This window comes from Physeter macrocephalus, chromosome 18, assembly GCF_002837175.3.
Source record: "Physeter macrocephalus isolate SW-GA chromosome 18, ASM283717v5, whole genome shotgun sequence".
NCBI lineage: Eukaryota > Metazoa > Chordata > Mammalia > Artiodactyla > Physeteridae > Physeter > Physeter macrocephalus.
This window is the reverse complement of record NC_041231.1, coordinates 69,649,629-69,663,537: the sequence shown is the minus strand read 5'-3', so window position 1 is coordinate 69,663,537 and position 13,909 is coordinate 69,649,629. Positions and strand designations below refer to the sequence as shown.

The 13,909-nt window shown below is 40.1% G+C and overlaps 1 protein-coding gene across 2 annotated transcripts in view; it reads left to right on the top strand.

Annotated features, from left to right (window-relative positions):
* Positions 1-13,909, top strand: part of ILRUN (inflammation and lipid regulator with UBA-like and NBR1-like domains) — a 113,217-nt gene that overhangs the window by 39,433 nt on the left and 59,875 nt on the right. For both annotated transcript variants that reach the window (XM_007106292.4, XM_007106293.4), the window contains exon 3: positions 5,666-5,863. In XM_007106292.4, the coding sequence (XP_007106354.1) occupies positions 5,666-5,863 (198 nt within the window). The remainder of the gene's footprint in view (positions 1-5,665; positions 5,864-13,909) is intronic.

The following is a 13,909-nucleotide window of genomic DNA, read 5'->3' as shown; positions in this document are numbered from 1 at the left end:
TAATCTTCCAGTTATTTCCAGCAAGCTAGAGGAGGTGCATCCTTGAATGGAACAAGGTAGTTAGAGTTGTGAGCATCTACTCTTTTGAAAGCTCATTTCTTTGCAACCACAAGGATGATTGTATCTGAAATTTTCATTGAGCTATTTGAGATGTTAACGTCACTTTGAAAAATTGGGTAAGAAGTGTAGGGATTTGCTCAGAATAGAAAAAATGGAAAGATTGAGAAATTGCTTTTTTTAAAAAACATTGTTTTGACGTACTGTTGACTTAAGAAAAATTTAACATAAGTTAACCATAGTTCTTTGAAAATAGTATCTGAAAATGTATCTAATAACTGTTTATTATCACCTTTTACTTGTTAAATTCTTTTCTAATGACTTTTTTAATTTGAGTGAGTTTAGTATTTCTTGTCTCATCCAGTAACAATTTATGCTGACTAGGTGAGGATGCTTTAACTTCCTTATTAATGAGGATTTACAAAAGAAATTCTAAGAGATGGAAAACTAGACAAAAGGAATATTTAGCTAGAAGTTTGTTGGTGTCGGGGAACCGTGTCGAGTAAGGTAATCTGATGTGAAATGATATAACACTCTGGGGACTCAAACCTATAAAAGTGACCTTTTATTGGACCCTGTTTACTTTTCAGTTCTTTATACTTAAGTTCTTTTATGATGGGGAGAGACTGGCCAAGCTAGCCTTTTATATAATAATTAATGTACCAAATTATTATTCTTAGTTTTTCTGGCTAATCTGGAAGTAACTTTACCTTGGATGAAGGTTTGGTGAGTCACTGAGCAAAAGCACATAATCTGGATTGACCCAGTGTTGTAGATGACTGGGGACATCAGTGGCTTTGTAAATTTTCATTAGCTTCTTTTCTCTTTTGGTTATAGCAGTGTGGTGCATTGTTAGTTTGAGAGGCACATGGTAATACAGGAAAACAGCCATTTTTCTATTGTTCTTGAAATTCTTGTTCCAAGTTTGATTATCTTTACGTTGTCTAATTTCTTTCTCACCTTTCTTAGTGTTGTCTGCTTTTAAAAATATTAAAACAATCTCTTTAGGTCAGCTTTTTTTAAATTTTTTTTTATTTTTAGGTCAGCTTTTATTCATCATATTTCTTATCTGAATTACTAAAATCTGTGTTACTGGTCAAAAATGCTTTTGAAACCTAGCCATGAATTTTTGAAATGAGTAACGTTTGTTTAGAAAGTATAGCTTATTAAAAGTTTTGTTTATTTAAAAGAATTAATCCAAGACCTTGTTTACTTAATGGTGAAAACACTGGAAATGGTCTGGCTTTCCATGGGTTCTTTATAGTATTTTTAAATATTGAAAGTTGTTAGAGTACTGTTGAAATGTTTTAAATACCATCTTGCTGCAAAATAACCATTTTATATTTCAGAAAGCCTCTTGAAATATCTATTTACTCACTAGACAGTTCCTTGGGTTAGTGGGAGATTGTAAGGGTTTGATATAAAATGGCGAGAATGTCAAATCAGAACCCCAAAGAGCCTGCCTTTCACCTTGACTTGGAGAAAATTTGTTTTGGTGGGACTAGCTCTTTTTCCTCCTGCTTTTGCATAGTAACTCCAGTTTAAAACAGTCTCTGGGTCTGCAGCCTTTCTTCCTGTAAAAGGACATTTTTGTTCCCGTACACCTCTTGAAAAACTGGGCAACATTTGCTAGAGATTTTACCTTTCGAGGTACTTGGAACAGGTAGGTTTTTTATTCTTCTGGAAATCGTTCCATCAGTTGTAAAATAGTTTTGTGTCTGTAAACTAAATGCTTTCCATTTGATTAAGAAGAAACTGGCCTCACATAATTAAGTGACAGGTATGTTATTAGAGAGAGAGATAAGGAAAGCATGCACAGGCACTGGTTCTTTGGCGTCATCCTAATCTGGCCTGGGTTCTTTCTGGAAATAGAGTGGTAACACACAGAAGTAGGGTAGGCCGGGACTTTCCTGGCAGTCCAGTGGTTAAGGCTCTGCGCTCCTAATGCAGGGGGCACGGGATCAATCCCTGGTCGGGGAACTAAGATCCTGCATGCCGCATGGCGTGGCCAAAAAAAAAAAAAAAGAAGTAGGGCAGGGCTTAGCTGTTTCTCCTCAGGCTCTCTTGCTGTCATTCATAACCTTCCCTAAGAGATTAGTGCTCACTGAAAGAGTTTCATAAATAATTTTTCATGGTGCTTCTCCACTGTCATGTTTCAGGCATACCAGGAATTCAAATTTACAACAGATGAGATTGATAGGAACTGCATATAGCTGTCCCAGCACCTTCCCCAAAGAAGATAAATGTTACACATTGTTTAAAATTCAACACCTAATATTGTTTAAGTCCTTATATTCAGGTCATAGAGAAACTGAAGTGAGACATTTAATGACATAGATGCAGAATCCCAGGATCCAAACTTTTGGTACTGTGTAAGTTTTAGAAGTTTGGGAAACATGACCAGGAAACTTTACAGTTGGAGTTTAAAATGAAAATTTGAAACTGTCCCTCTGAAGATGAAAGGAGACAATTCTCTTTACCAACACTTACAGCTTCTCAGTTGTTACAGCCATGCTCTGCTGTCCAGCTGTGGTGAGTGTTAAACTAAGCATATTATAACTCTGGTGTTTCTCTGACTTTAATGAAGTAGTTATGATTGTTATATGAGAGAGTGACTTCAGAGTCATCTTTATTTTCTAAATTACATAGAAGTGAATATGAAACAACAGTTGAGGGAAAAAAAGAAACTTGAGAAAGAACAACTGTTCCCTCCTTTTTTTTTTTTTTTTTTTTGTGGTACGCAGGCCACTCACTGTTGTGGCCTCTCCTGTTGCGGAGCACAGGCTCCGGACGCACAGGCTCAGCGGCCATGGCTCGTGGGCCCAGCCGCCCTGCGGCATGTGGGATCTTCCCGGACCGGGGCATGAACCCGTGTGCCCTGCATCAGCAGGCGGACTCTCAACCATTGCGCCACCAGGGAAGCCCCCATTTTTCTTTTGACTCCTTACAATAGTTAAGTTTTTTATGTTCCAGTCACTTTATCAGGTACAGGAAGAAAATGGCAACAAGATCAGTGAAGGTCCCTGTTTGCATATAGCTTAATTTGAAATGCAGTCTCTAAAGCTACAGGGGTTAAAAAGAGGGAGGGGGTCTTCACTGAGGTTTGTCTTCTGTCTTGCTCTTTGGATGTTCCTTGTTGTCTCCAAACTATTTCTATAATCACTTATACCTTAGTAAGTCTCAGACTTTATGGAACTGATGGACTTTTATTTCTTTTTGCCATGCTCTCTATCATCTTAGAATTGCCACATGACAGGTTTCTTGTTTTGTTTTGACTTTTTATGTTTTTTAATAAAATTATATTACATGATAACTGGAGAATCACAGCCTTAGTCCTATGTGTGCTTGCGATACTTAACTTGGAAAGTCATAAAACACAGATTAGTCTTTCTTTTCTTCTTATATATACCCACCCCCCTCATTAAGCCAGTTGTAACAGACTTAATTTGAAGTGCTATTGTGTTATACTTCTCAAATACAGATTTTTCCGGTATGCTTAGCCTGGTAGGCCAAGTAGCTCATCAGTATTTCCCTGCCTTCTGTATCAAGAGTCAGTATCAGTGACCTTTTCAGAACTACCTGACCTGACAGTTGGGGGCTGTAAGAACTATATGTCATAATAAACTGTTGGTAACTCTCAGAAGGCAGATGATTGGTTCTTCATTTTGTAGCAGATTAACACGTTAGAGTTGATGGTGTATAACTCTTCCAGTTTTTTCAAGAGGCTCTCCAAGTACCACATCAATAGGGTCTGACGTACTAAAAAGATCAGGACCGTAGCCTCATAATTGTTAATCATTTAACATTTTACCAACTAACTCAGTATCCTGGGAATACAGCAGTACTCCCTCTTTTGCACAGATGAGAGATCCAACTGTCTCAGCTGCTTGTGCTTGTCTGCCTAGGACAGCCACGTATTTTCCACATCCAGACAGTCTTGGTTTCCCTTTTTTTCTTTAAAGTTCAAAAACAGACACATTCTTGGATTTTCATATAAACATTGTCTTGTTATAGATGTGTGTGTCTATGTGTGTGTGTGCATGTGTATGTGTGTCTTTTAAAGAATAATTGTGAATTCAGCCCTATAATGGTTTAATTTTCCTCTTGGATCTTGGTCTTTAAAGAGACTGACATTTTCCAAGGTACTTCACGTCAACTGCTACTATTCTTGACTAAGACAAATATGCTTTTGCCGGGCCATAGGCCCCAGAAATGAAAAAAAAAAGAATTTTCATGTATTGCCAGTGTATCATCCACAACCTTTTCAACAGCAGCAGTTGCCCTTTACAGTGTTAACTTAAGAGGGCACTTTGCTGGCAGGATTTTTTTTAAAGAGGGTCTGACAGACATAGCGACCACTCCTCCATCTGCTACCCCTAAAATCCAAGAGCAGGTGCCATTCATTATGGGGCTGAGAGCTCAGCAGTAGAGCGTTGGTTGCTTTTCTCTCCAGTTCTCTTTTTCAGTAGTAAACCATCAAATATATCAAAACCGGCCTGGCACTTCACGAACAAGGTACTGAGGAATCCTAGAGTGCTGTTAGGAGATGAGTTTCAAGTATGCTGAAAGTCCTTCCATGTTCAGCTTTTCATGGTGATTTGCTTTTATAATGAATGTATGTATCTCAACAAAAAGATATATAGAGGTTTCTGTATATAGTAAAAAGGAGTCTGTTGGAGAGACTTCACAGGAGAGATCACATCTAGTCACTGTGTGGCTACCTATGACTGGTCAGAAGTCAATACATTGATTTCTCATTTGAGTTAGTTTACATGAAAATAGGTGTACAGGAGTGGGAACCAAATAAGACTGTTGCCACTTCCAAAGGAGGGAAAGACATTCCTGCCAAAGCCATTTCTCTGTCTTGCCATTCCTGTTCTTTCTACAAGCACCTCTTGCTGGTGTCATCACCCCTGAGACAACGGGTCATTGTACTGTTATCAGGGCCCACTGTTCATATTTTCCCCACTACTGTTTGAACCTGAAAACGAAACTTTCACTTGACTCCTTTGTCTTATTTGCAGTCTTTTGACCCTCGATCTTTTCATTGTTACAGACTCCAGAAGAAAAGTCATACATCAGGGAAAAAGCAGTTCTAAGATGAAAATAATACAGAAACTATTCCTCTTTCCTCAGTGGAAAGTTTCATCCTCTTTCCTCGATGGAAAAACTGGCGACAGTCAGACATATTTTTACTTTGAATGTCAGTTTAAAAGGTCAAGTGCAAATGGGCACGTGTTCTTAGTAGAGAAAGCAGTCTTCCAAAGATGTGGGCCTGAGCTTCATTTCCATGGCTCTTTTCCGACATCATTCTTAGGTTCTACAGATTCAGTGTGATGTGTGACCTTCCCTGGGTCACCCAAAACACATTTTCTTGAGGAACTGCCTTGCTTTTGCTGTGTGTGCTTTCTCTTAGGGATAGACTGCTGGTCAGAGGTTGCTGACTCTGATTCTTTCTGACCAGTGAGGTGTTACATAGCTCAAAGATATGTGGATAGGTTTACATATATGTGAGAGACAAAGAGACCTCTTCTACAGTTTTATAATGAACTGCAGTCAGCATAGGACCATTGATTGCCTAACATTTTTTTCTTTTGCTTGAACTCAGGGGCAGAGGCCTGGCCTCCAGGGGTTTGTCTTAAATATGTCGGGGGAGACCAGTTTGGACATGTGAACATGGTGATGGTGAGATCGCTAGAGCCCCAAGAGATTGCAGATGTCAGCGTCCAGATGTGCAGCCCCAGCAGAGCAGGAATGTATCAGGGACAGTGGCGGATGTGCACTGCTACAGGACTCTACTATGGAGGTGAGTATGTCCCTGTGCAGCCCAGGGTGAAGGAATTAAGGTAACATCTTACAGCATCCCCAGTGTTGTTCACGGAGCCTGTCAAATTATGTAGCAGGGTGTGGTCCCTTTTAAACAGCGACCCCATGCAGGTAAATGACTGGAATTTAATGACTAATTGGTTCAGTCTAGCGGTCTCCTTTTTATACTAGGAATTTAGTTAAAATTTACTGAAGTGTAATGAGATATATATTGCATTCTAAACAGTGATTTAGTAGTGCTGCTATTTTTATTATATAATCTAGTAGGTGCTGTAAGAATACTGAAGGCAGTCCTTGTTCTCACAGTCTCTAGACAAAAGTTGTATAAAAAAAGATAATGCACAAAATGTGCATACTTCTCTCCACCTGATGACCTGTCAAGATGCTAGTACCTCTCACTCCTTTTTACTGCCATACTTTTTGGACAGAGTGATTTACACTCATTGTCTCTTCTTCCAATTTACTTTTATTTTTCAAACCAGTCAGTCCTTTACCCTCTCCAGTGATGTTTATCAGCAACTACCCAGTTTCCAAATCCAGTAGCCACTTTCCAGTCTTCATACTAACTGACCCTCTATCATTTGGCACCAAACTCTAAATGTTTTTTTCTGTTTTTTTTCTTTTTTGCGGTACGCGGGCCTCTCACTGTTGTGGCCTCTCCCGTTGTGGAGCACAGGCTCCGGACGCGCAGGCTCAGCAGCCATGGCTCATGGGCCCAGCTGCTCCGCGGCATGTGGGATCTTCCTGGACCGGGGCACGAACCCGTGTCTCCTGCATCGGCAGGCAGACTCAACCACTGCGCCACCAGGGAAGCCCCATACCTTGATTTATTGACGTTCGCTTTATTGTGCTTTAAGATAATTTTTTTTTTTTTTTACAAATTGAAGATTCGTGACAACCTTTCGTTGAGCAAGTCTGCTGGCACCGTTTTTCCAACAGCATTTGCTCACTTTGTGTCTCTGTGTCACATTTTGGTAATTCTCACAATATTTCAGACTTTTTCATTATTATTTTATTTGTTATGGTGATCTGTGATCAGCAATCTATGATGTTTCTATTGCAATTGTTTTGGGATGCCACAAACTGTGCCCGCATAAGACTGTGAACTTAATTGGTAAATGTGTGTGTTCTAACCATTCCACCAATTAGCCATTCCTCCATCTCGTTTCCTCTCCTTGGACCTCCCTATTCCCCGAGACACAACAATATTGAAATTAGGTCGGTTGATAACTCTACAGTGGCCTCTAAGTGTTCAAGTGAAAGGAAGAGTCACAGATCTCTCACTTTAAAAACTAGAAATGATTAAGCTTAGTGAGGAAGGCATGTCAAAAAACAAGATATGGGCTTCCCTGGTGGCGCAGTGGTTGAGAGTCCGCCTGCCGATGCAGGGGACACGGGTTCATGCCCCGGTCCGGGAAGATCCCACACGCCACAGAGCGGCTAAGCCCGTTGAGCCATGGCCGCTGAGCCTGTGCTTTCGGAGCCTGTGCTCTGCGACGGGAGAGGCCACAACAGTGAGAGGCCCGCGTACCGCAAAAAAACAAAACAAAACAAAAAACCAAGATAGGCCAGAAGCTAGGTCGCTTGTACCAAACAGCTAAGTTGTGAAAGCAAAGGAAAAGTTCTTCAAGAAAATGAAAAGTGCTACTCCAGTGAACACACGAATCATAAGAAAAGTGAAATAGCCTTATTGCTGATATGGAGAAAGTTTGAGTGGTCTGGATAGAAGATCAAATCAGCCACAACATTCTCTTAAGCCAAAGCCTAATCCAGAGCAAGGCCCTGACTCTCCCCAACTCTGTGAAGGCTGAGAGAGGTGAAGAAGCTGCAGAAGAAAAGTTTAAAGCTAGCAGAGGTTGGTTCTTGCAGTTTAAGGAAAGAAGCCCTCTCCATAACATAAAAGTGCAAGGTGGAGGAGCAAGTGCTGATGTAGAAGCTGCAGCAAGTTATCCAGAAGATCCAGCTAAGATGATTCATGAAGGTGGGCTACACTAAACAAGAGATTTTCAATGTAGACAAGACAGCCTTATATTGGGAGAAGATGCCATCTAGGACTTTCACAGCTAAGGAGGAGAAGTCAGTGCCTGGCTTCAAAGGACAGGCTTTCTTGTTAGGGTCTAATGCAGCTGGTGGCTTTACGTTGAAGCCAGTGATCATTTACCATTCTGAAAACTCTAGGGCCCTTAAAAATTATGCTCAATCTGCTCTGCCTGTGCTCTGTAAATGAAACAACAAAGCCTGGATGACTGTACATCTGTTTGCAACATGGTTCACTGACCATTTCAAGCCCACTGTTGAGACTTACTGCTCAGAAAAAAAGATTCCTTTCAAAATGTTACTACTCATCGATGGTGCTCCTGGTCACCCAAGAGCTCTGATGGAGATATGCAACAAGATTTTCATGTCTGCCAACACATCCATTCTGTAGCCATAGATCAAAGAGTCATTTCTACTTTCAAGTCTTGTTCTTTAAGAAATACATTTTGTGAGGCTATAGTGAATCCTCTGATGCATCTGGGCAAAGTAAGTCCTTCTGGAAAGGATTCACCATTCTAGATGCCATTAAGAACATTTGTGATTCATGGGAGGAGGTCAAAATATCAGCATTAAGAGGAGTTTGGAAGAAGCTGACTGCAACCCTCGTGGATGACTTTGGAGGGGTTCGAGACTTCAGTGGAGGAAGTAACTGCAGATGTGGTGGATGTAGCGAGAGAACTAGAAGCGGAGCCTGAAGATGTGACTGAATGGCTGCAATCTCAGGATAAAACTTTAACCGATGAGGACTTACTTTTTACCATGAACAAAGAAAGTGGCTCCTTGAGATGGTGTCTACTCCTGGTGAAGATGCTGTGAAGATTGTTGAAATAACAACAAAGGACTTAGAATATTACATAAACTTAGTTGATAAAGCAATGGCAGGGTTTGAAAGGACTGACTCCCAATTTTGAAAGAAGTTCTACTGTGGGCAAAATGCTATCAAACAGCATTGCGTGCTACAGAGAAGAGTCAGTCAGTGCAGCAAACTTCATTGTTCTCTTACTTTAAGCTGCCCCAGCCTTCAGCAACTCCCAAGCTGATCAGTCTGTAGCCATCAACAAGGAGGCAAGACCCTCCACCAGCAAAAAAGATTACAACTTGCTAAAGGCTCAGATGATGGTTAGCAGTTTTTGCCAATAAAGGATTTTTTAATTAAGATATGTACATCATTTTCTTAGACATAATGCTATTGCACACTTAGTAGACTACAGTGCACAGTAAACGGAATGCACTGGGAAACCAAAAAATTCGTGTGATTCGCATTATGGCAGTATTCACTGTATTGCATTGATCTGGAACCGAACCAGCTGTATCTCCAAGGTATGCCTGTCCTAGATTGTGAGCTGGGCCCTGTTCATGCTCTGTGAACAAAGCATGAACCTCATCCACCCAACTGGCTTCATCTGTCCCCAGTACGGCATACATGGTGGTACTCGAAGTTATATCTGTGGTGCAGACTCTTTGGAGTTTCAAACCTGTATTTAAGTGCTTGTGGACAGAACCCCTGGATATTCTGTAGTTTTGAATTTTAGTATCTCGTAGACAAAACTTATATTCTTGTAATTGTCATCCCACTGAGATGATCAGGCCAGAAGCTTGAGTCATCTTTTGTTCTGTCTTATCATCCTTAATCACAGACCAATTCCTATTCGTTTCTCTATATCCTATGTCCTAGAGATCCAGAGAAAAATAAATAAAAAGAGTTCCTGTCCTCAGGGAGCTCTTAACTGGACTCATGGCCAGTGGGACCTTTGGAGTTATTTCAAGGAGTCCTGGAATTAATTTTCTCATATATGTTTTTGCAGCCAGTGGAAACTTGAAGTATTTCTCTGACTGAAAAAATTATAATGTTAGTGTCATCCTTTGTAACATCATTCTTTGCTGAAAACCTTTGTGCCTCCTGTAATGGAGCCAAACTCCTTGGCACAGGGCTTAAAGCTCCTCATGATCTGGTCTGGCCTCATTTTCACTTTCATCCTTAGTCACCTCTTTACTCCCCATAGCCAGTCCCCAAAGACACCACATGATTTCACTTCTTCATGCCCTTGCTCATGTTGTTCCCATTGCCTGAAATACCTTTTTCTTTACAACAAACCCTTGCTCATCCTCAGCACCCTGGTGAAGTCACGTTTCTTCCTTCCCTCCTCCCCCCTTCTTACTCTCCCCTCTACCCCAAGGAAATACCTACTTCCCTTTTCACTTATATTATGCACACGCTTGTTATTATAGTTAACACATTGTGTTTTAGGTGTTTGTTTACTTATCCTTTTCTCCTACTAGACAGTGAACTATTTGATGAATAAAGAATCAACATCATGTAACAATCATCTATCAGAATGCAGAGAGATTATTTCCCCCCTCTTCTCAGGCCACCTCTCCTGAGAATCTTCTTACTTGCAAAGTTGGAAATAGTTTCTCCCATTGCTGAGCTCCGTTTCATAATCTCTTTCCCTCTCCTTTGCCTCTCTTTGGCACTTTACCTCTTTCTGCCCAGTTAATTTGATGAATGTCTGATATTGCTTTTAAAACTTAAGGTGATACATGTCTCATTTATCTTTGTAACTCTTGAAAAAGCTGAGCCAAGTGCAGAGTGGAGAGTGGCTACTCAAATTTTTAAATGCATGTCAGTGTTTTTGAAGGAGGAGGAAGACAACATACATGACTTTAAAAATATTTATTTGATGCGAAGATATTGCTTCATAGTGTTCTCCCATGCTTGAGAGCTCTACTCTTACTTTGTGCGTGTGTGTTTTAGTGTTAAATTAAAAATAATTATCACTATATGTGACATTAAAATTTATACTTGTAACAACCCTCTCAAATTCTATAAGTAGGTAGAGTATAAATATACTAGCTCTGAAGGCAGTAAAAACTTCAAAACTTTTCTTGGTTATATAGTCTGTGAGTTGTTTTACAGGACTTTGAAATCTGATACCTACAAGGGATCTTAATAATTCATCTGATTCCATGGTTTTCAAGCATTTTTCTTAATCAGTGGAACCCTTTTCTTGATAAAAGTATATGTGAATGCCTCCTCCAAAAAAGAGAAAAGATAAAACTGAAAGTGGCTTTGTTGAATTGGGAGCCTCCTTGACCTGTGTTTCCCTGCTTTCTGTCTGAGGTGACCTCCAGGGCTGTGTGGAATATAGTTTGCAAACCCTTCATCTACTCTAATAAAGAATTTAATTCCGTTTACAAGCTACCGTATTCCATTGAATTCAGTTTAATATTGATTATAAAACATGTCATGATAGCAGAACTGTTAAATGACTGGCAGAAAGTGAAATATACATAAAACCACACCTGTGAACATGTGAAAAAAATAAGCTGCTATGTTAACCTTGGCATGAATGGCTCTTTCAGTTTTTCTGCTCACTCTTAGCTTGCTAGTGCATTGAGTATAGTGTAGTGGTAGGCGTTTGGAATGTAGGACTACATTGCCTGGGCGCAAACTTGAACAAGTTAGGTAACTTCTCTATGCCTTATCTTTCTGTGTTTTTTTTTTAAAGGTTTTTTTTTGATGTGGACCTTTTTTTTTTTAAGTCTTTATTGAATTTGTTACAATATTGCTTCTGTTTTATGTCTTGGTTTTTTGGCCGAGAGGCATGTGGGATCTTAGCTCGCTGATCAGGGATTGAACCTGCATCCCCTGCATTGGAAGGCGATGTCTTAACCACTGGACTGCCAGGGAAGTCCCTCATCTTTCTGTTTTAACAACAAAGCTTGTTTTGTTTGTTTGTTTGGTTTTGGTTTTGGTTGGGTGGTCTCTTCTTTAGTCTTTAAGGGTCTTTTCTAGAAAGAATCCATTCTCCTTATTTTTATAATAATACTTATGTTGTTTGAGCTCATTTCTCTTCCTAAAAGGAATTTTTGCTATATTTAATAATTTACAAAGTGGGTCTTCTTCCCTCATTTTAGATTGGTTGTACTCTTTCAGTCTCTCAACAGGAGTGTGCTATTGGCATATTGTGTGGACAGTTCCTCTTTATGTGGGGCATATTTATAAGACCCTTGGCCCTCTCACTAAATACCATGTTCATCTTTAGAGCCACCCCTCCTCTCCCACCACACACATTTCTACTCCCTTGGTTGAGTACCACTAAGTATTTGATTCTTGGCAGAGTTATTTTCAAGCCCAAACATTTTATTTTATCTTCTTTCTACAGACTTTTGCTTCTTAGATAAAAACAACATGTTATCTAATGCCTACTTTATGTCAGGCATTGTACTGGGCTTTTTCATATAAATAATTTCCTATAAATTATAAGGGAAGTATTAGCTGCACTTTATGGGTGGGGAATCTGAAGACCAGAGATAATTAATGACTTATCTAAGTTTCAGTGAAAGTTATAAATTAGCTATAAATTATAGTTATAAATTAACAAAAAGTAGTTTTATGATCTTTGCCATTGGACACTGCTATATTGGGTTCACAGGGAAACTTTGGCTCCAGGTTGTTGGTACTTGGCAGAGTTTAGGGAGACTGGGGTATATGGTACAAGTATATGAGTTTAGGGAGACTGGGGTATATGGTACAAGTCCTCACCAGTTCCGGAGTGAGTGGGAATGAGGGTCAGGCTGAGATTGGCAAGGTGACTCTTAGGTAGTTGAGTAAATATCGGTGTTCCCCAAGGAGTTCCTGCTTTCCAGGAGATATACAGTGCCTGTAGGACACTTGACTCTTGGAAAGGATTAAGCAGCATGAGTGCTTGTCACCATTTTAGCCTTGGTACAAACATGCCTCCCCTCTTCCTAGTAGAGTACCGTCTTTCAAAGTTCCATAGGAGACGGACTTGCCTAGCAGTCCAGTGGTTAAGACTCCATGCTCCCAATGCAAGGGGTGCTGGTTCGGTCCCTGGTTGGGGAACTAAGGTCCCACATGCTGCACCATACAGCCAAAAAAAAAAACCCACCAAAAAGAGAAAAAAACAAAAAAACCCAGAGTTCCACAGGAGAGCCCTACCCCTGCAGTTGATGGTTCCTTCTAAAGCAGAGGGGTTCTAGTTGTGAAGTAGGCACTGAGGTCACGTGATACTCTGGTTATCAGAATATGCTGATGAGGATTTCTTCCACTTGAAATAGCTCTTCTTGTTAAATGGCTTCACGTGGTTCCTTAGGGACAATTCACATGTAGATTAAATACTTATATTCATTTAGTTTTCTCAGAGGTTAGAAATGGAACCTCCCTTATTAAGCTCCCAAATCATAATATATAATATAGTCCCGCAGGTTAGAAAACTTAATGGGTGCTCTATGTAAACCACACTGTTTATTTCTTTAAACCTTTGTAAGTTCTTCTTTCAGCATCTCCAGTTGATGGAATGTCCACCTTAACCAGGTAGTGTGGGACTGCTCTTCCTCATTCTTCTCCAGTGTTTTAACTGATGATGTTGTAACAGAAGCTCTGGTTTCATAGATGTCCTCTAGACTCTACACAGGTGTCTTCTATTTAGATGCTGTTCTACTTGGCATTTCTACCAGCTCTCTTGCCCTTTTGCCTATTGAGCCCACCTTTAGAATGTCTCTCTTTTATGTTGCACTCAAAAAACCTGCTTCATTAGCTTCTAGAAGATACTCAATAAGATACTCTCTGAAAAAGGAAGGGAGGCGTTAGGAAGGAAGGAAAACCAGCAGCAGCAGCAGCCGCAAGCAGGATCTTGCCAGATTAGAGCTCCTGGAGCAGTCAGCCAAAATGGTGCCATTCTACCCCTGAGACATGTGTATCATCTACCAACAGCCTGTGGAACAAAAACCACATTCACAGGAAGATAGACAAGATGAAAAGGCAGAGGGCTATGTACCAGATGAAAGAACAAGATAAAACCCCAGAAAAACAACTAAATGAAGTGGAGATAGGCAACCTTCCAGAAAAAGAATTCAGAATAATGATAGTGAAGATGATCCAGGACCTCAGAAAAAGAATGGAGGCAAAGATTGAGAAGATACAAGAAATGTTTAACAAATACCTAGAAGAATTAAAGAACAAACA